The sequence below is a fragment of the Heloderma suspectum genome, chromosome 5 (genome assembly GCF_057233095.1).
Source record: "Heloderma suspectum isolate Gila_16-S chromosome 5, 16-S_ref, whole genome shotgun sequence".
Classification (NCBI taxonomy): domain Eukaryota; kingdom Metazoa; phylum Chordata; class Lepidosauria; order Squamata; family Helodermatidae; genus Heloderma; species Heloderma suspectum.
The window spans coordinates 94,964,718-94,986,280 of NC_139462.1; the positions used below are offsets into that span (position 1 = coordinate 94,964,718).

Consider the following 21,563-nt stretch of genomic DNA (forward strand, 5'->3'; position numbering starts at 1 on the left):
TGGTTGATCCATTCAGGGGCCACCTTGAACTCCACATTTCAAAATTTATAAATGCTGAACTATGTTGAACACCGCCCCCCCCCCCAAAAGGACACAGTTTAGATACTTTTATTTGCATTACTTACAACAACATACAAAACAAGCATGATAATGAATCCATAAGAGGAAATTGTTAACTTCAAAGCTAAGCTGAACGATGGAAGCTATCTTGGGGCTTTTTTAGGACTGTGGAGCTCCACAATCACAAAGTAGCATATGGAATAAAGACTGTTTTTCAGCAGTGAAATTCATAATGGGCCAGTTGTGACGTAAAAAGAAACCATGGTGTTCTTCTATGTGCACTAGTAGGGCGAGCTTTGGGCTTGTGTGCTCCCCATCCTCTCAACTCCTCTTTTATGGCCATGAGACAAGAGGTTTGTTTAAACTCTAGTTAATGAACAAATCAGGTTCATAAACCACAGTTTGATCTCAGTTTGTTTAAAGCAGAGTTTACATATACACAGAAGAAACTGTGCAGGTATTCTATCTTCTTTTCTTTAACAGAGTTTTGTAACAAGAAAGAAGACAGTAGTGGTGGAAAAGACGAGAGGGTTATTATGTGTGGAAAACAGTGTATGGCCCCCCTTATAAAATTCTGTGAATGAGGCAAGGTGATGGCACAATAAGAGGCTCATCTGGAAAAAAAAAACTATGCAGAAAAGTTTCATGATTTATTAATTTTCTTAAAAACTGCAATTTCTTCTCAAGAGATTTGTTATTTTGTTTGGCAATTATTTAAAAGTGTGTTAATAATAAACATGTTTACCATAGTCCTGAGCCTATACCACTGAAATCAACAGAGCCTGCACCAAGTGCTCATGAAAATTTGCAAATTCCTTTTGAACAACTTGTGGTTCTGTTGTAAGACATGAAGCAGCAATAACGGCATCATTAAAAAAGTGTTCAATTTATTTTCTCTTTTCTGTTCTCTGTTGACGCTTTCAGTCTGAATAATGCAAGAAGTATAAAAAGATACCATGCCAATGAGCTGTCAATATCTAAAAACAATATATGGTAATCCTTATATTTAAGTTAAGTAGGATTCTTCTGCTGAGACCACTATTCTAGTTTATATATTTTATTTATTAAAACATACTTTAACGGTTTTATCAGTAGTAGCCTAGGCATAGCTGAATTTAGGATTTGGGTCCTCCTCTGTTGCATGCCATTTTCTGTTCTTCTTACCGATGTCTATAATGGAAATGGGAAAATAAAACTCTTCTTCAGAAGTGCATGTCAGTCTCTAATTATGCTTTGAAAACTGAAGTTACCTCATCTAGTCATAATGCATAATAGTCATTACTCACTGTCACACCCTATTATACCACCAGAAACGCAAGTTACAGAAGGATATTAAACATTAATATACTAGAAACACTAGCATAGTAGAAAGACAATTATTCCAGATATACACCCTAATCCAGAATTTCATGCATATTCTGATATACAGGTGGATCTCCTATGCACATGGAGGTTATTGACCCTTCAATCCATAGTTCTTCAAAATTAAATCTCCTTCCTTTGAAAACACACACACAAACAAAAAATGGGCAACATGCAGAAAGGCAGCTTTGTATTCAATACATTTCCATGCCCAGGTTGCTGGTTGATGAGACAGCCAAGAAGGCATTGGTAGAGTTGAATCTATTGTGGAATATATCCTAGAACCTGCTCTTACAGGAGTCCTCGACCATTTTGAACCCGTGGAAACATTTGGGAATTTGAGCAACTGCTGTGGCCACCACCACAAAGTGGCTCCCATAGAGGAGGTAGCTAGTCACATAATGGCTGCTGTGGGGGCCTGGCTAGTCCAGAGGGGGCAGGGTGGAGAGTGAAATAGCAAGGTTAGACATTGGGAAAGGGAAATGGAAAGAGTTGCTCACCCAATCTTCTTCCGTTGACACAAGCCTTGCCCCTTTCTCTTTCTCTCTCTACTCCCAGCCTCTAGCCTTGCTATTTCTCTCCCTTTCCCATCCCTAGCTTTCTTTCTCTCCCGTTCTAGCCCCTAGTCTTGCTCTTTATGCCCCACTCACCTCTTTATGTTGCTGTTTCTCTCTAATGTTCTTCCATTTTTTTCTAAAAATATATCTATTTTGATCAGGGAAGGGAGTGAAGAGCTGTGTCATGGCACCTGCACTGGGGACCCCTATGCTGTTATATTATGATATAATTATGACAAAAACTTCAAGATTATCAGTCTTCTTGAAATAACATTCATCCTTACTTCACTTACCTAATGGCTTTTCTATCTAACCTCCCTTGTTTTACGCCTTTAAAAGCTGGAGCTCAGCTGTGTCATTTCTTCAAACTTTATTTCTGAACTTAAAAAAAAAATTATGTTGCCAGATCTCTTTAAGATAGTATTAAACAATACTATATATGTATGTATGTATGTCTATAATCATTTAGTATACGTTAAATTTTTCTTTTAAAAAATCAAAATGATTTTTAGAATATAGGTTCAGAGCCTCGTGTGGTGCAGAGTGGTAGGCGGCAGTATTGCAACCGAAACTCTCCCCACGACCTGAGTTTGATCCCAGCGGAAGCTGGGTCTCGGGTACCTGGCTCAAGTCAACTGAGCCTTCCATCTTTCCAAGGTCGGTAAAATGAGTACCCAGCTTGCTGGGAGAAAAGGTAGTCACGACTGGGGAAGGCAATGGCAAACCACCTCGCTATAGTCTGCCATGAAAACGCCAGCATGAGCGGCGTCCCTCTAGGGGTCAGTAATGACCCGGTGCTTGCACAGGAGGAACCTTTCCTTTCCTTTCTAAAGATCAAATCAAGTCATGCATTTTTGAGATAAAATTAATAAGATATTATAGTCACTCATTTGACATTTTTGTTAAGATTATAGAGCAATGTCAGGTTAAGTTTAACAATCATTTATTACATATAAGTTATATAAAATTAGTAAGGTACAAACAAAGGGCAGTATCCTATACTGTCGTTGTGTCTCCACTGGTTCTCTTGCACAAGTGGAACTGATCTCTTGCGCAACAGGAACTAGCAGTTCCCAAAACAACCCCAGAACCGAGCAGATCAGTGAAACTCCCTTCTATGAGCTCTGCTGACCTGCCCCATTCTAAAAACTAGTGTTGCTGCTTGTTTCTGAAACTGCGATTCCTCGTTGTGCTAGCTGTTGGTTGCGCTAGCAGTCAGGCAGTATAGGACGCTGCCCCAAGAAGCACAAACAAATAAATGGTTGCTTAAAAGACTCTTCATCCCACCTTTACCTGTTTTGACTAAACCGTAGCACCTTGCAAACCCATATTTGATTTAAGCAAATATGAATTAATGTAAAAATCAAACTGACATTAACAATCCACACCACTTACTCCAATTCAGATTTTGGCCTTAACCTAAAGACAAAGCCCATCAGTATAGCTAAGAGGAAATATCCCAGCTCAAGTGTGACAGCGGAATGTAGCAAGGGTTGATCACACATTAAACACTCCTACAAGACTCTTTTGTATCAGTTTTCTATGGTGTTAATGATTTAACAACATTTTAGAGGTAGAATTCATGTCAACGTTGACAATGAGTCCAAACATGTCAAACCTTCCATTATTGTTCTGCTTTTAAAGTAACTGATTAATCCTTGAAGCCCACATTTCTGAGAAGGAAAAAAATTAAAATAATTATATTGACAGCATGTTCATTTAAGACAGGATAATGTAAGATTATTTTCTTCAGATTCTACTGACCACATTATAATAAAAAAACTATTCTTCATAATATATATTGGCATAATAGTTATGCTAGCTGCATAAAAGCCAGCACAGCTCTCTGCAACCAAAAAATAGGTGGAATACTTCCAGGCACTATAGTCAGAGGGCACAGTATCAATAGCCAGCTTCCCCCAGTCCCCCAAGTCAGAATGGTAAAGAGAGGACTCAGAGAAAAGTCTCTTAAAGTATCTACAACTCAAACTCCTGCAAAAATGCTAAGTGCACCCACTGTGACATTTCAATTTTGTAACTATGCAAATTCGTAAAATGTTTAAAAAGTAAACACCTAATATATTTAATTACATACTTGTCTGTTCGTTCTGTTGTTATTGTAAGTGCTCTCTCTGGAGAATGTGAAGGAGATCTCAACGTTGAGCTAAGTGGAGATGAGGCACGTAGGGAAGATGTACAGAGGCCATGCCGACGCATCTCTTGAATGGCACGTTCCCTATCAGGTAGAAAATTATAACTGAAATATGGGAGTATCTCCACACATTTTCCTAAAGTGAAAGCAAGCTGGCCACTGTGCCTTCCTACACGATAAACTGAACCCCTGTATACCTAGCACGATTGACAGGCTGCTGGAAGCCCAAACAGCTGAATGATAGGCTATTAGGAGCCCGATCACACCAGAAAATAAGGTGCATGGGATGATTCTACCCATTGCCCCGGTGCTCCGCTATTTGGCAGGGTGCCAAAAGCCCAATTGTGCTGGGAAAGAAGGCACACAGGGAGAGTTATCTTAAATCAGATTTGTAATCAGTTGTAATATTAAATATTTTCTTAATACAAACTGTGTACAAAGTGTTTTTGTAGTTTTTCTCTTAAAAGCAAATTCACTTACCGTTCAAATCGTTCTGTTGTCAGCTGTCTTTTTACAATATCATAATCAGCCTGCAGCTGTGAAAGTTTATTTCGGAGTATAGAAACTTCTCTATTAAGACTTGTTCTAAAAATATTAGCAAACAAAGAAAGGTCTTAACAATTGCACATTTACAGCTGGCATCTTACAGGAACTTTAAAAATAGCCTCAAGCAAGGCAAACAGATAAACAAGAATCAAGAAATGCATGAATATGCATACATGCAAATTTTCGCACACAAATGCAAATACAGCTGTGCAAATGAAGATACTTCTCAATTGCAAAACAGTGCTGGGGAAAATGGTTAAGAGATCAGTCCAGTCCAAGCATGCATATTTCGAAGTAAATTAATCTGAAACTGAGATCACTCCACACATTTGCTCATGCTGCTGACTGAATTCCTTTCACACTGACATCTTTGAGCTCCCAAATGCCCAGAGGTGTATGGAGATGCTCACATGTGAATGAGAAATACATGGCTACGTAAGATTGTAGTGAGTATCCCAATCATCTAGATGAAATTTCGTTTAGTCCTGCTGCTGGCAGGCAGCTTCACATATTCCATTACCACATTGCAGTCACTATCTGACCTGTATGGCTAGGGGAGAAAATACATCACAACCATTAAAGGAACTACCTTTAATGTGAAACTACCTTTACTTCCAAGTCAATGTTTTGTCAGTCAAGGTGTTTTGTCTTTGGATGCAAGTCTAGAAGGACTGGGGCTCCAGGCAAAATAAATGAGGTTTACAACTTCTAACGACAAATTTGTATGTATATAGATGTACTAATCAGAAATTTAGGATCAGGTGATTTTTTTTTTATATACTTAAGTTTTATAAAAGCCCAGAAATCTCTGCATTAAGTTCCAAATAACAGCTGAAAACAAAAACAAAATGTTAGAATTGTAGTTTTGTGCCTTAAAACGTACAGTTTACTCTCTGAGAGTGTTAACTTGTCCTTGAGCAGCTGTATTTCTGAATCTTTCTCATGGGTTATCAAATGATTCTGAAAATCTTTGTCTCTGCTGGTAGCCAAGAGTGTTTCCAGGTTTTGTATTGTAAGTCGCTCACTGGACAGCTGCTTTTTTAACAGTTCTGCCTCTGCTTTTGCATCTTCCAACTCTGATATAACCTAGGAGCATGAAAATCATTTGTTCCAATTAGAAGCCTCACAGTAAATGTTAAATATTAAAGGTTTTATTTATAGACACCCTTTCATAGACTCTGTATAGATATATTGTTTAACCTTATCTATTTTCCTTAACCACATTTAAGTCTTAATGTCTGAATATACTAGCAATAGTTAAGGACTGGCTGCAAAGTAGTATGGGCCACTATGGTTTGCAAATCACTGTTTGCATTTACTGTAACTTATGTATGTACCAACTAAACCATGGTTAAGCCTCTTTCTCCATACCTCTAGTCCCTACTGCTTGCACGACAACAAGCAGGTCTTTATACACACACTCTGGAGCCACGACTTAACTCGGCAAGATCAGACTATGGTTTCTCTATACATTTGGGATCTTAACAAGGGTTAAGGTAATAAACCATAGGTAGTGCTTCTCAATAAAGATTATATCTACATCAGACTATCAAGATGAGAAGCTATCAAGATTTACTTATAAGATATTACAAGAATATAAAGTAGTCCAGGAATAGATGCTGTGCTTTGCTTGGGTTCAAATAATTATTAAAATGTGGGCAAACCACCCTCAGTCTGAGCTCTGTAACTGTAACACAGGAACATTAGTAAACTACATTGCGAGGGTTATGGGAGGATAATATCATATAATGGGGTTAGATGGACTTTGAGAATTTCTCATGTCTTATTGTGGTCCATCTTTCACTTTGAAAACTTTGGCTTGAATCTTGAGAACTTCAGGATGTTTACAGAAATCTCCTGTCTCCTTGTCCCCCTTGCAGCCCCTGTGAAAAGTCTCTCTGGAGGGTAGGAGTGCCCTCCTGATGTGAGATGTGGCATGAAGGGTTGCTGCAGGAGGAGAGGAACCGCCAAAAATTGGGTTTGGGTCCTTAAAGTTCACAGAACAAATGTTTCTCATGCACTACTCTGCTCAGCAGCTCCTCATACCCCCATCCTACATTAAGGAGATGTCCCTTGAGGGAGGCTTTCTAGGGATCACAGGTAGCTTTAGAAGGCAGGATGGGACAGGAAGCTTTCCATCCATGAACTTCCATACATTATCTAATTTAAGACAACTTCCTTAAGAACTTATCTTAGGATCCAAGCTGTTGGGTTTCTATTTTGGTGTTAAAAGTTTCACCAAGTCTCTTAAACACAGAATTTATTTAAATGCACTAAGTTCTTCCTCTCTTACCCTCTCCAAATCCAGAGATTTGGATGTTAACTGACGTGAGATAAGGTCTTTGCCAGACTCCAGTTTAACACACAACTCTCTAACAGAGGTCACATCAACAGTGATTGAAGATTTTTCTTCTTTTTCTCGTCTGAGACTCTCCTCCAGTCGGGCCATATTTTTTGCCATTGAAGAGATCTGTGATTCATAAGCTTGGTGTGCAATGATATGCTGAGTGAAAGACAAAAGCAACTCTATTACTACATGCATACATGATGGTCCTTCTCACTATATACTAATTGAAGTTCAAGTTCCCTGGCTCACCTATATAAAAACAAACAAAAAAACAACCCCCAACAACTTGAAACATTTTTTTCTCTTCCAAAATACACTTACAGCCATTTGCAAGACCTAACAGGCATTGGGCAAGAACAGAATTAGATCTGAAATTAGTTTTCCCTTGGACACATACTGATGATTAATTAACACCACTTGCTCCTTGCAGAAATCTCCAATTAATGCCAAGGCATTTGATTAAGAAAGCACATTAATAAAGTGGACCAGGCAGCAAAACCCAGCTACCAGTGATAATTACCTCTTGAATTTCTTTTTCTAATAATTCCACTCTCTCTCTAAGGTGTCTTCGCTCGGTATCAACAGAAAGGAGTTCCAATCGTACAGAACTGCTTTGCCCCTCAGCTTGATGGGCCTTTACTTCCCAGTCCTCAGCTTGGCTATGGAGCATCTGGAACTTTTCCAACAACTCTTTGTTTTCTCTTTCCTAGTTCAAACAGAAATATCCATCTAATCCACTGAGCAATGAATCACTTTAACAAGAGCTTTCTATCCACCAGTCATTTGACCTTTTTTATGCTTGGAAGTCAAATTGGCAAACTGCTTCACTACACGCGGCAGGAAAGGAAATATTTTCCACACCATACACAATCATGTCTTCCCCACACTTCAGAAAAATAGACAACTACATCCTTCTTAAGAGTCAGGCAGGGTCCTTGAGTTGAGATCTCAAAAGATTTAAAACAGATGTTGCTTTAATCAACTGATAAACATTCTGATTACTACACACAACGAGGGTGCTATTCTTTCAGTCTGCTGTACTAATTTTAAAAGAACTAAGGTCTTTGGCCATGTACATGTATACCATTCACATACCTCACTGGAATGATAGGTTTTAAGTTTAAAAAGCAATCTGGAAATTTGATGTGACAGTTGTTTCGAAAAGGATCACACAAAAATAGTATATATGCACCAGATGTATACTTGTGACAAAACCCCAAGCTGCTTTTTAATCTAATTAAACATAAATTAAATTACATATAAGTTAATGAGCACCCGCAAATGTGCTCATAGATCCAGCTCTGTCACATGAGGTCTAAGTGGCCTCAGTGTCAGCTTTGGCTGATACACTAGCTACAACCATGGCAACACAGCTTGGCTACAGTTATCCATGCACAGGTAACCTCCCGCCTGGATTATTGCAATGTGTTATATGTGGGGCTACCTCTGAAGATGGTCCGGAAACTTCAGTTAGTGCAGAATAGAGCAGCAAGGCTGCTTACTGGGACTGGCTGTTTCAAAGATATTACTCCAGTCTGCATCAACTTCACTGGTTGCCAGTCAATTTCCAGGCCTGACTGAAAGTGTTGGTGCAGATCTTTAAAGCCCTAAACAGCTTAGGACCAGTCCACCTGAAGGTGTGCCTTCTCCCATATGTTCCTGCTTGACTACTAAGATCATCTTCAGAGGTTCTTCTCTGGATGCTGCCACCCAAATGATGCAACAGGTAGCTACCAGGGAAAAAGCAGGTCTGTAGTGCCCCCTGCCCAAGTCGGTGGAGTGCCCTACCCAAAGACATACACTTAGTGTCTTCACTGTACACATTCAGATGCCAGGTTAAGACCACCTTCTTCCAGTAGGCATTTAATATTTTGATATTTTCATTGTTTTGGGGTTTTTATATTATTGCAAATCGTGTTGAAGACATCTGCCACCTTGGTGGTATATATAATTAATTAAATGCAGCATATGGTTTTGGAATGTGAGCTACTGAAAGGATTTTTTTTCTGTATAACGCTAAGTGGTGCACACAGATGTCTGGGTTACATCCTTTATCTTTACAACAAGCAAGAAATTGCACGCAGTATGAAATACTACACTCGAGATATTTGGAATAAGATTATGATTTAAAATTATTTTTAAAACGTTTCACAAGCAAATTAAATAAATTCATGAACTGCATGTTACATGAAAGACTTTGTATTATCCTACAGTGAAATACATGCAGAATTTGAGAGTGGCTTCAGAATTTAGCGTGCTGAGAATGGGCATGAACCAACCCTTTGCATGGGGCTTGAACTCATAAGGCTGTATCCCATGTTCTCATCCTGTACCCAAAAGGATGCATCTCATCCATAGAAGGAAACAGGAAGGCGTTGGCTAGATTACTGCTTAATGAATGTGGTTACAGTACTTAAAATGCCCCTGTACTGTCTATCTAGGAAGCCCTGAGATGCTACTTCTAAATGCAAGAGCTCTATCCAGGGCTGAAACTGTCTTCGAACAAAACTATAACTTGACCTCCCTGGCAGCCCTCCCTACCTCTACAGCATTCCACTTCTACAATGAGAGTGTACTAGATCATGCCCTATCTTAGCTTCAATTTTTTAAAAGCAAATTTTCATCAGCCCTCCGGCTGTAGAGATTGACTTGTGAATATGTGGACACTTGCTGAAATTTCAGAAGCCAGCAAAGAGCTCATCTGATGTCAAATAATTTAGGAATGTATGGCTTCAAGGTCCAGCATAATTATCTGTCCTTCCCCCTTGATAGCCAAAGCAAAATGAGCATACTTTTACATGCCTTCCACAGTGTACACAGGTTGCAGAATTTCAATTAATTTAGTGCAGAGATTAAAACATGGTACATTTTATTCATAGAGTATTTATGGTAACTTTCAGAATGCATTTCCTCACCTTTGAGGCCATTAAACTTTCAAACCTGGAGACTTCAGTTATGTAGTTATGAACTCTAATTTTCATTTCTTCTTTTTCACGTAAGGCTATTTCCAATTCAGTTGAGATTGCCTGTTTAGATCACACATAGTGTTAGATCCCATATTACGTACAAATAAAACAGGCCTAGCTCTCACTTCAGGTGGTAAACCTGTGTCTGGGCTGTACAACTTCAGGTGGATGCTCACATGACCAAATATTTATGCATAGGAAAAAAACCTCTTCCTGCAAGGAATTACATGTCAGGGAGAAGGCTAACTTTGCTCTTATACTCTTGTTTTCTATATATAGGCATTTTGTTTTAAGCTGAGGAGCATTCAAAGGTGTGAATGCTCCTCAACTGAATGCTCACCATCTACAGTGTAGTACAGCGAAGACATTGGTTGACTACCTTAAGGAGAACTAGGCCAATAGTGGCTACATTTTAACGTTGCACTTTGAACATTTATTTGATAACTATTTTAACATTTTACGTATTTTCGCAACTGAATATCTAGTGGTAAAAACCAAGTTTGGTAGAAATAAAGATTTATGGACCTTTTGCTACATAATAGAAGAGACATTTGGTTCTGAGTTCTAAAGCTACTGAAAGTTATTTGATCACTGAGCACATAGTACATGATGGTTTAGAGAAAGTAGAAAGATGATTTACTAGAAGTCAAACTTTTCATCTAAATTACAAGGCTTCTCCAAGGTTTCTTCCTATCCAATGACTGTAGATAGTAATTACAATAATACACATGCAGACTCTACATTCTATAGCATATCATATATTTAGTTACTATGACTGTTTCTCTGCAATAAGATGCATTCCCTAATGAGGTTGCAAGAATTAAAAAGACAAACATCTGGAGAAAGATAACTATGTATCAGTCAGTACAATTTAGTATGTCTATGAGCAGAAAAAAACTTGCTTGGAGGACAAGCTTGGAGTGTGAATGAATAGTTAGTAGTAGCATTTTATTTTGTTCGTATGGTACTTGGATGATAAGTTTGCGACTCAAACCAGTAAAGGGATATGAAATACCCAAATACCTACATACAAGAACTGTGCATGCTCCAAAATACAAAGTTCCTTTACTTTTATTTAAATAAGTAATGCTGATTCAGTTTTGGCCATAATAATTAAAAGGTTTTGGATATCTTAATTTATGCAAATTATGATGTGCATCATTATGAATTATCCTTGTACCTGATTTTCTCTGGCCATTGTGGCTAGATCATCCTGCAATCTTCTGTTTTCCTTCAGAGCCATTTCTTTCACCCTGCCGGTTTCTCCAAGCTCAGAGTGTATTGCATCAAGCTGGCGACGGAAACTGGCTAGTTCACGGTCTTTACCATTTAAGGCATCCTTTAATTGGCTAGCAAATGGGGGATTTGGAAAACCTTAAACAGAATTTATCTTTTTGCATTATGGTATATAATTCTATATAATAATCACATTCTAATAATTAAGATCAATCAACTCTTGTCTTTAGTTTTGCATTGAATGGTACCTATCATATTTTAATTATCACCAACGGGTTTGAAAGTAAAATTCTGTCTTTATAATGAACATGGATTTCTCATGTTTCTTGCCAACCTAATCTCCAAGAATTTGTGCGGTACGCCTAAATTTCTTGTACAGTACCATGATTGGCTGAATACAGCCAATGTTGCCAATGTCATGGTTTATATTAACCACTGTTTGCTAAACAAGCTAGGATATGGTGCAAACAAACCATTTCCAAGCCAACAACAAACCCTGGTTTAAAGCTGGCTTATTATCCTGGCTAGCTTGAGAACAATAAAAACATAATTCACATGAAAGCCAGTGTGGTGGAATGTTGGACTGGGACTTGGGAGACCCAAGTTCAAGTCCCCACTTAGCCTTAAAGTTCACTGGGTGACTTTGGGCGAATCAATGACTGTCAGGCTCACCTACCTCACAGGGTTGTTGTAAGGATAAAATGGAGAGGAGGATTACATAAGTTGCCTTGAGTTCCTTGGAGGTAAAATGGCAGGATATAAATTAAATAAATAAATAAATAAATAAATAAATAGTTCCTTTTCAGATGTCACAGTAAGCTATTCCTGCTGGCTTATTTACCTGTTCATAGGAAGGAGGCAAACACGCTTTGAGCATGCTGCTCATTTAACATTGTTGTGAGGGGTAAAAGGAGGGGAGCGTGGATTCCTGGGCCCAAGGGCAGTCTCTGACCTCGGATCCAGGAATCTGAAATATCCCATGGCCCCCAACAGTGGAGGCTGGTCTGGGGGCTAGGATTCAGCACCTTGAGCGCTGGAGGGCCAGACTGGAGCGTTGGGCAGAAAACAACAGAATGAAATTAAATAGGGATAAATGCCAAGTTCTGCACCGAGGAAAAAAGAAACGAAATGCAGTTACAAGATGGGGGATACGTAGCTCAACGATACCACAAGTGAGAAGGATCTTGGAATTGTTGTCGATCACAAGCTGAGTATGAGCCAACAATGGGATGTGGCTGCAAAAAAGGCAAATGCTATTTTGGGCTGCATTTATAGAAGTATAGCTTCCAAATCACGTGAAGTACTAGTTCCCCTCTACTCAGCACTGGTTAGGCCTCATCTGGAGTACTGTGTCCAGTTCTGGGCAAGGATGCAGACAAACTGGAGAGGGTTCAGAGGAGGGCAATGAAGATGATCAGGGGACTGGAAACAAAGCCCTATGAGGAGAGACTGAAAAAACTGGGCATGTTTAGCCTTGAGAAGAGAAGACTGAGGGGAGATATGATAGGGCTCTTCAAGTACTTGAAAGGTTGTCACACAGAGGATGGCCAGGATCTCTTCTTGATCATCCCAGACTGCAGGACACGGAATAATGGGCTCAAGTTACAGGAAGCCAGATTCTGGCTGAACATCAGGAAAAACCTCCTGACTGTAAGAGCAATATGACAATGGAACCAATTACCTGGGGAGGTAGTGGGCTCTCCCACACTGGAGGCATTCAAGACGAGGCTGGACAGCCACCTGTCAGGGATGCTTTGAATTGGATACCTGCACTGAGAAGGGGGTTGGACTCGATGGTCTTATAGGCCCCTTCCAACCCTACTGTTCTATGATTCTATGACCTTGGATAGCCCCTTTAGATTTCTGGCTGGTTCTGACTAAAACCCTGAATGGAATCACAGCCCCACTGAAATCAGAGCCACCAGCCTCTACTGGCCCCCACAGATGCTGTCTAGAGGCCATAGGATTGCTCTATGAATGTTTTCTAAACTGTCATATTTCAGCTTTCTCCAGAAAACGTTCTTCTGCAATTGCAGTGCACATATAAAGGCTCAATTATGGGGATGGGGCTACCTTGACTACTGTAGCATAAAATTTACAACAGCCAAAAGTAATAATTTTCACTACCACTACTTACTCTAAGGACGACTCCAACTGAGTAAGCGTTTGTTGTAAATTGAGAATTGTTTTTTCCTATAGAAAGAGACATGATGAATTACATGTTGCTGATATTATCTCTTCCTGTTATTCAAAGTCTAAAAACAACATTAATGAACCACATGAGCAGCAGTACTAGGTCTGACTAAGAATCATCTCTCAAGTGACCAAGTACAGATGTTTCAAAAACCCTGTAAATAGCAGTAATACAGTACTCTACAATATAGTACACAACCAGTCATTCACTAGCATCTCTGGTTGTTCAAGATTTCAGGGACAGCTACAGCATAAATGTTACTAATGGTCTTCGATACCTTTAACATCTATTATATTTGTCTTACTGTTTTGTTTTTGTACTCCAATTTTCTTCTGGCCACCAATGTCAATTCCTCCACTAGTTTCAGCTATGTTATATGTTCACAGAAGTGTGTGCATTACTGATATCCCCCCCTTGTGCACACTTCCTCAAGAAATAATCTGACCTCATCTTGCACCCTAAATAGTCAGTCTAAGTTCACACTTCTCCATGATGCTGACCACAAATGGTTCTGACAGTATGGCTGGGGGGATGGGGGACTGATGCACAACCCTTTTCTCTTCTTCACAGATACTGCAATATGCTTTGCCTTTCTCCTCCTCTCTCCTTCTTGAAGCGTCTATTGTGATCAAAAGGAAGTCTTGCTCTAAGAAAGCAAGAGAAAAGCATGTGGGCCTCACCTGCCAATGTTTTTCCTCCTCCCACACTTTGCCAGTAGGAGGGAGGAAAAAGGCAGGGGTGAAGTGGTAGCTGAAGGGGTCTTGGCAGCATCTTTTTTTTATTATTTGCCCATTTTAAAAATGTCAATCCCCTTCATATACATTACTTGGAGCAGGGGCGGGCAACCAGGCAGTGAGCTCTCCAGAAGCACAAATATCAAACAAAAATTGCTGTTTTATTAGATCTAGACTAGATCCACTGGATGACTAGATCCATTGTCTAGTCATTCTAGCCTTTAATATACTATTTGTTTTTTAATGAGGTTTTTAGGAAGCTTTTAACAATGTCTCATTTTCTTGAATTCAGGATCTATTTTGTTTAGTTATTTTTATTAATATGTGCCATATCTGAAAAAGACATGGAGCTGAACTCTGCTAATTCCACAGAGGTTTCCAGATCCCTCCTCCTGTCTGCATTCCCATGTTCCCCAAAACATTATCTTGAGGATCAGGGGGCCCCTGGAATGGTGTGGAACAGGACAGACTGTTCCACACAGGAACAGTGGGAGAGAGAAATTTGCAAGATTGGGGGGGGGGGAGCAGTAGTGTCTTCTACACATTTAGAGCCCCTTTGGAAACTAGCCATTTAATTTCCTCTGCAATTTTGTTTACCCATTCGTTCAGTACTACAAGCCCAAGAACTGTCCGCCCATGGTGCAACAGAATTAAGAATAAATCTATTATAAAAAGGTTCACATAATCTATTTCATACTTCATGTACATACCTTATTTGCTAAATTGTCATCTAAATATGCAATTCTCTCAGTCTTTTCATCTATACTTTCCTGAAGGCTGTCCTTTTCCTTATCCAAGACATTAATAGTACTTCTGAGCGAACTGATAGTTTCATCTTGTGTGGAGTTCTTATTATTGAATTTATCTGAAAATAAATGAAGAAGTGCTTACCTTGGTTTGGCTCACTTGTCTGAATCATCTACAGCTACAGTCTGTACTACAGAGATAAGTGTAGATTAGAGGATTCCATGGGTAATAGAATGTGCTCCTTCTCACACTTCTCTGCCTCTCTCATCTCTCTTCCTAAATGGAAATGACTCAAAAGGACAGGAGAATCAAAATGCATGAGAAAGAGAATCCCATCTCATGGGCACTGCCCTTCTCTTTCCTGCCCGAATTCCTGTCAGCGTTTCAACAAGACTGGAGAGGAACTGGGGCTGGTAACTGAAGGCCATGTTCAACCCTAGGGCTGCCAACTGTTGGCCTTTAGTATAGACTGGGAAAAGAAAAGGCAGATGATTCTGACTTTCTTTGTAGGGAGTTGAAATAGCTGTCCCAGTCTCTTCTAACTCTATGATTAAATGTCCAAGTCATAAAATTATTTTTCTAAGAAATGAAACAGCACTCACCTATTTTGTCTTCTAGCATTGCAATTTCTTCTTGAGCTGAATGAAGTTCATCTTCTTTAAGAGACAATTGGTGCTGTAGGTCATTTAGGGATTTCTGTATTTGTTCATTTAGTAATCTGCAGAATTGATATACATTGGGGGGGGCAAGGGGGGAGAACCCAAAAAGCAGGTTTTTAAATGCAATTAAGTCAGAATATGATGAACACAACTGAAAGCGACTGCAAAAGTACACTTTTATGCAGCAAAAGAAATCAATGTTTCCATTTTATCTGCAGTGGGTATTATAGCTGCTAAACTAGTAATACATTGAACTCACGAAAAGGGTAATTAGCATCTGTACCTTTTAAAGCTAGTTCCTTATTGTTGGATAACATCCAAAAGCAAAATTTGTGTTTTAAGATTTTGCTTGTGAATGTGTTGGCTTCTCCTATTAACTTATGGGTGGAAAATTATATTGCTAATACATCAACTAGAAATGCATACTGACACTGAATATTACATCCTTAAGGAACACAACCTAATTTTTACTGAAACAGAAATAAAAGACCACAGGGCTTGCCTCAGCTGGACTCCCCCCATCCCCCACAGGGCCATCTACCCTCAACTGCCCTGTGGGAAATATTCCAGGAGAGGGAGAGAGGCAGACAAAGAAGACCTCAGGGCCTGCCTCAGCTTGACCCCACCTCTCCACAAGGCCACCTACTGTCAACAGCTGTGTTGGAAGGATTCCAGGAGAGAGAAGGAGGTAGAAGAGGATAGCACATCTGACACCTGGATGCTCCCCACCCCAGGGCCACCTTCCCACCAACTGTGGGACGGATCCTGATGATTTAAAAAAAATGTTAATATTGTTAATTGTGATTTTATTATTTCTATGTTACTTGTACACCACCTTAGTAGGATTACTAAATAACTGGGCTGAGCACTAGAACATGAAAAAGACAAACTGTCTGACTGTATATAATGTGTTTTCCATCACTACTGAGCAACCAGACTGTCCGACTGTTATTTGGGATTAAGAAGCACAAAGTCTGATATGACTGTCGGGAGGACATAGACCTACCACGTCTCTTTTAGGGGTTGGTCACCAATGCAAAAACGTCATGTAAAATGGTATGAATTACAAATTTGTATTTAATACTAATAAGATACTAAATACACTAATGAACTTACTGAAGTGAGTTTAACTCTGTCTTAAATTGTGAAGTGTCTTGAGATGACTGGGAGAGTTGATGACACTTAACGTTTAATTCATCTTCTAAGCAGAGTATTTTGTCTTTCAATAATGAAATAGTAGTTATCTGGTCAAGGTGTTCTGTTTCCAACTACAGCACAAACAAGAAATATTATTTTCTGAATCTGCTTGTATTTTTCTTGAAAGTATTTTTTAAAAGCGAAGCAAAAAAAAAAGTTCAGTATAATTCACTCAAAGAAATAAAACTTATCTTGAACTCTTTACTTCGTTATAAATTCTACTGAAATTGTTAAGTATTAAGTATTTCAATGACTGCATTGAAGCCCACAGTAATCAATTACCACCAGGAATAGGAACAGGAATTATTACTAGTTCACATGGTGCCTATCACAATTCCCAAGATTCAAGCGATCATGAAAAAGTGATAGACCTCTAAAAGTCATGGTTCCAATCCCAATCTGAGTAGTCAGCGCAGAGAAACAAATGACATCCCATCATTATGCATGGGTTGATGTCAGCAAGTACCCTAACCCACTTACCCTTTGAACAGTGCTTTCTAACTTTGATATTTCCTGTTCCAACTTTGATTTTTCTAAAGCATTCTCCTTCTGCTTGATCTAACAAAATAAAGAACAATAAATTTAAGTAGTAAGTAAAAATCGGTTTACTTAGAGATTCTCATTAATAATACATAAATCTCCTAGATGTTATGAACTAAATTGTCAGTACAAGATTTCCAAGAGTTGAGCATCTGATGGTCCAGGGTGCATGGAAGTCTCAAGGACACCTACTTTGTGTTCCTTCAGGACATAAAACTTGGCTGAAGATATGCGGATGGGAGAGACAGCAAGAACAGAGATGGAAAACAGGGCTTCTCAATTCATCAGTGAGCATTTATATTCCTTTCACCATTCATACTTCGTGCATCCTTACAGTGAGAACTCTCACACAATGATATTTGCACGTTACTTTGGGCACTTAACTCACACAAGTTACTATAGAGAAAGGTGGGACCAGAGGCTCAATAAGGGTACTGCTATTTTTCATGTAGGGTTAATGTGGAATCTAGCACTTCTCAGAGAAGGTGTGGCATGTGTATTTCGAGTGATTCCTTCACCAAAGCAGACTGGGCCAGGGAAACCAAGGTTTTTCACCACTGTAACGGAGCTGAATAGAGTTTACCCTCCCATGTGGATATTCTCATAAGGATGAAATATTTTATTCTGCTTCTGAACTTATTTGTGTTTTAATTTTATTTTATGATTTAATAGCCACTCTGAGAACCTGTGCTGAAGTGGTATATAAAATAATAATAATAAAGAATATTGAACCACCCCCACCCCACCCCAATAACTGACTTCAGCTGCAGTACTTCTGTTGTTACTGAAGCTCCCAAACGTGCTTTAGAAAAGCTGGAATTTTTATGACTGGAATTAGTGACTGCCCTGTTTACATTGCACAATCCATGGGAGTAGCCAGTCTTGTGAGGTACGAAATTAGCCCAAAGTTATCACAAAATTAAAATACTACAGAAAACATTGCTCACCTTTAATTTCTCCCTTAGCCCTTCTTTCTCTGCCACTATTCTTCTGAAATCAGCCAATGCAATGTTTCGCTCCTCTTCTGCGTGACTTTGAGTCAGAAAACAAGTTCTGGTTTCTCTTCGTAAATGGTTTAATTCATCCTGAGACTAAAAGTATAAAATTAATATTTGTTGAAGTGATTATTAAGTAAATGTGTGTGCGCGTGTGCATGTACGTGCATATGCATATATGTATGTATAACATGAGAGCATGTTTGGAAGAAAAACTGTGAGGGGGAGGGAAATAATAAAAAGAAAGGATGGAGAATGAACTAAACTCTGCCAGATGTATGAAGAATTTGACCCAGCAATGACTTGTCCTGCCAATCTGCCTGCCCAACTTCAGGCCATTCCTAATTTATAGATCTTGCACAGACTAGGCCATTATTCTAGCAGCAGTAATCTATTATCTGTCTTTTTATCTTACAGTTACTCCTACCATGGCTTCCACGTCTAAACCTGGCTCCTCAACAATTATATAACTAGAAATTACTTAAACTCTTGTTCATGATTCTGCAAACCTCAGCCAGTGACCCCATGTGTTAATTTGGATAAGGCACATATTTACTTACCTGTTCATAAAGAATACTTAGTTTGTCTCTTTCTGCAGTTAAAAGTTTGACATTAGATTGAATTTCAATCATGTGTTTTTCAAATTTATCTAGCATAGATTGCAGCTCATCTCTTTCTCTGGTAACTAATCTAAGATCATCACTCTGTAAAATAAAGATACCCAAAAAAGGAAAATTTAATTATATAAAGTATTAAAACAATATATTCTCAGTTACTTGGCATAGTAGAGCCCTTACTTTAATAGGAGCAGATATAGTCTACTGTTGTAAATAATCACGGCTGAAATCCTGGACCAAATTATTCTTGTTTAAACCCTACTACAGTCAATGGCTGTGCTCAGACATCACTTTAAGCCATGGTGGCTTAATAAGCTACTCACAGCACCTTCTTTTTGAAATAGTCCATGATGCCCCACCACATGACCAGACTAATAAGCTACTGTGAGCAGCTTATTAAGCTACTCTGCATAATCTGAGTCATCCCCCACCCCTTCTAGAGCTGCAGTCCTCCCACCCCAGCAGTGGCACTGTTTCACTGATTGACATTATCGCAGCAGCCTGTTTTAACCTTCCACAATATCCCAATGAGAGGGGAGAGGTGTGGGGTGAAGTACACGGGCTTAATTTAGCATCACCCCAACAGGGGGGGGGGGGGCGGCTAAAAAGCCTTGGAGGTTTGCAGGATCTGGACCAAACTTCACACACAGCCTCTCCTAGTCGGGAGGCACCCGATGCACCATCAAAACCCTGCACAATACCCCAGAGGAAGAAAAATTCTGAGTGCACCAAAAAGGGGGTGGCACAAATAAACCATCTGAGGTTTGCAGGATCGGGACAAATTCCTCAATTGCGCATTCTCCCCTGTAGCCATTGTTGGCACAGACGCCTATATTAACCAGAGAAGGAAAAAAAGCGTGGGAGCTATAATGCCCTGACAGTTTGCTAAAATGGGGCAAAATTGCATAGGTGGGGTGCCCTAATGGGGAGCCCCCAGATGCCGTAGTGGATTATTGTGGAACTGTGCTTCTTCATCAAAAACTGAGCAGTTCTTTCCCTATTCCCTAAGTTGCACAGTGTCAAAGTAGCAATCAAGGAAGCCAATCAATGTGCAACTTCGCTGTAGCAGGGTAGTGCAATAGTGCGAGGCTGTCATTGTACTTGGGGAAAGCTATAATTTTGTAACTATAGTACAGTATCAGGGAAGGTTGTGCTTGTTTGGCTGTGGTTGTCCCTCAGCTGCTTGTCAGATCTCAGAAAAAGAGCTCTGCAGGCTGGAGCAGAGCAGCCACAACCGTTTTGACTGCTCTTTGTAGGCGATCAGAATAAACCACACTGAGCACCAGCCAACACAATAACCCACAGTGGTTAAATAACACTGCACAGCATGGGTTATGAGAGTGGCTTATTTTGACCCAATAAACCATCGTGGATTAAAAATTCCTGACAGACGACATGATAACTGCTGATGGGTTAAATACGCAATGGTGGCTTATTTAACCCATCATGGGTTATTGTGATGTCTGAACCCAGTCAATGACAGATACATGTGACAAAAAGATTGCATTCAAAGCTATGGACCGGTAAGGATGATCATTCAGGGCTTTACAAGCCATGGTTTATGAAACCCAGTAAGCAGATATTGGGGTTGAACATTCCTGTCTTGCACAGTGCTTGGTTCCTGGCTTGTATTAAGCCAGAGTTCATTACGCCTATTATATCCAAACTCTGGCTTAATATGTAAATTATCAAACCAGGATAATAAGCCAGGATGATTCTGTTCAGACACAATACTTAACCATAGTTTAGTATTACAAGTATGAGCCTAGGCAAGCCTTGGACTAACATATTCTCTCCTAATCAAATTATACTAATAAAATTATGGCTGGTCATTCCAGAAACGTTTGTTTAAATGTCTTTAGCAGGTGCCCAAAATTGCTATTTTGGGGCCTACGTGATATCAACTGGTTGGAATTCCAAAGATAGTGAGTCACTACACTAACAGCTCTACTCTGAGTGGACTATAAACAGACCTCAGGTCCACGCGGAGCCACCAGGAGTGCCTCATCTGATAACCTCAGTGACCAAGCAGCTGGTATGGGAGAAGGTGTGCTCTCAATTACTGTAGTCCCAAATTGTTTAGGGCTTTATACACCAATAACAGAACCTTAAACCTGGCCTAGTAGCAAATAGGCAACCAGTGCAGCTCCCATAGCAAAGCTGTTACATCAGGGATGGGCAACACAGGGCCTGCGGGCTGCATGAGCCTCCCTGGCCTATTTTGCGGCCCTGCAAGTGCCACTGCCACTGAATTGCCACTGCATTTTTGCAGCAAAAAAGGCACATTTCATCTTTAAAACAAGGTGCACACTCTGTTTTAAAGGGGAAATGCAGCTGGTGGTGGCAATTTCAGCAAGGATATGTGCGACCCCTGGACTCTCCAAGGTTTCCCACCCATGTTAGATGCTGAAACGGGGAAGCACCGCCATGGGATCTGCACAATTATGTGTTCTAGAACACGCGTAGTTGTCTTCACTTCGAGTCTTACACCATTTGAGCAATAGCTGACATCCAGCTGGTTTCATTGTCTGCAGCTCCCCAGTATACCAAGAAACAGAGCAGGCTCTACAGTGCCAGAGAAGGCACTCAGGTGCAGTGAAGTTGATGGCCTTCTGCATCTCACCATTCCACAGGAATACTAATGCCTTGGCTGG

General features: G+C 39.8%; 1 protein-coding gene across 7 annotated transcripts in view; it reads right to left on the reverse strand.

Moving 5' to 3' along the window:
- Positions 1–697: 697 nt before the first annotated feature.
- Positions 698–21,563, reverse strand: part of CEP135 (centrosomal protein 135) — a 39,049-nt gene continuing 18,183 nt past the window's right edge. For 6 of the 7 annotated variants that reach the window (XM_084856713.1, XM_084856712.1, XM_084856716.1 and 3 more), the window contains exons 12-26: positions 18,853–18,996; positions 18,245–18,388; positions 17,238–17,315; positions 16,677–16,828; positions 15,504–15,619; positions 14,865–15,019; positions 13,364–13,419; positions 11,171–11,339; positions 9,940–10,050; positions 7,545–7,730; positions 6,971–7,180; positions 5,561–5,763; positions 4,612–4,716; positions 4,075–4,215; positions 698–3,652 (exon numbers count right to left, since the gene is read on the reverse strand). In XM_084856713.1, coding sequence (XP_084712839.1) covers positions 3,631–3,652; positions 4,075–4,215; positions 4,612–4,716; positions 5,561–5,763; positions 6,971–7,180; positions 7,545–7,730; positions 9,940–10,050; positions 11,171–11,339; positions 13,364–13,419; positions 14,865–15,019; positions 15,504–15,619; positions 16,677–16,828; positions 17,238–17,315; positions 18,245–18,388; positions 18,853–18,996 — 1,992 coding nt within the window. In that variant the 3' untranslated portion in view covers positions 698–3,630. The remainder of the gene's footprint in view (positions 3,653–4,074; positions 4,216–4,611; positions 4,717–5,560; positions 5,764–6,970; positions 7,181–7,544; positions 7,731–9,939; positions 10,051–11,170; positions 11,340–13,363; positions 13,420–14,864; positions 15,020–15,503; positions 15,620–16,676; positions 16,829–17,237; positions 17,316–18,244; positions 18,389–18,852; positions 18,997–21,563) is intronic. The other variant, XM_084856715.1, reaches the window with a different exon arrangement.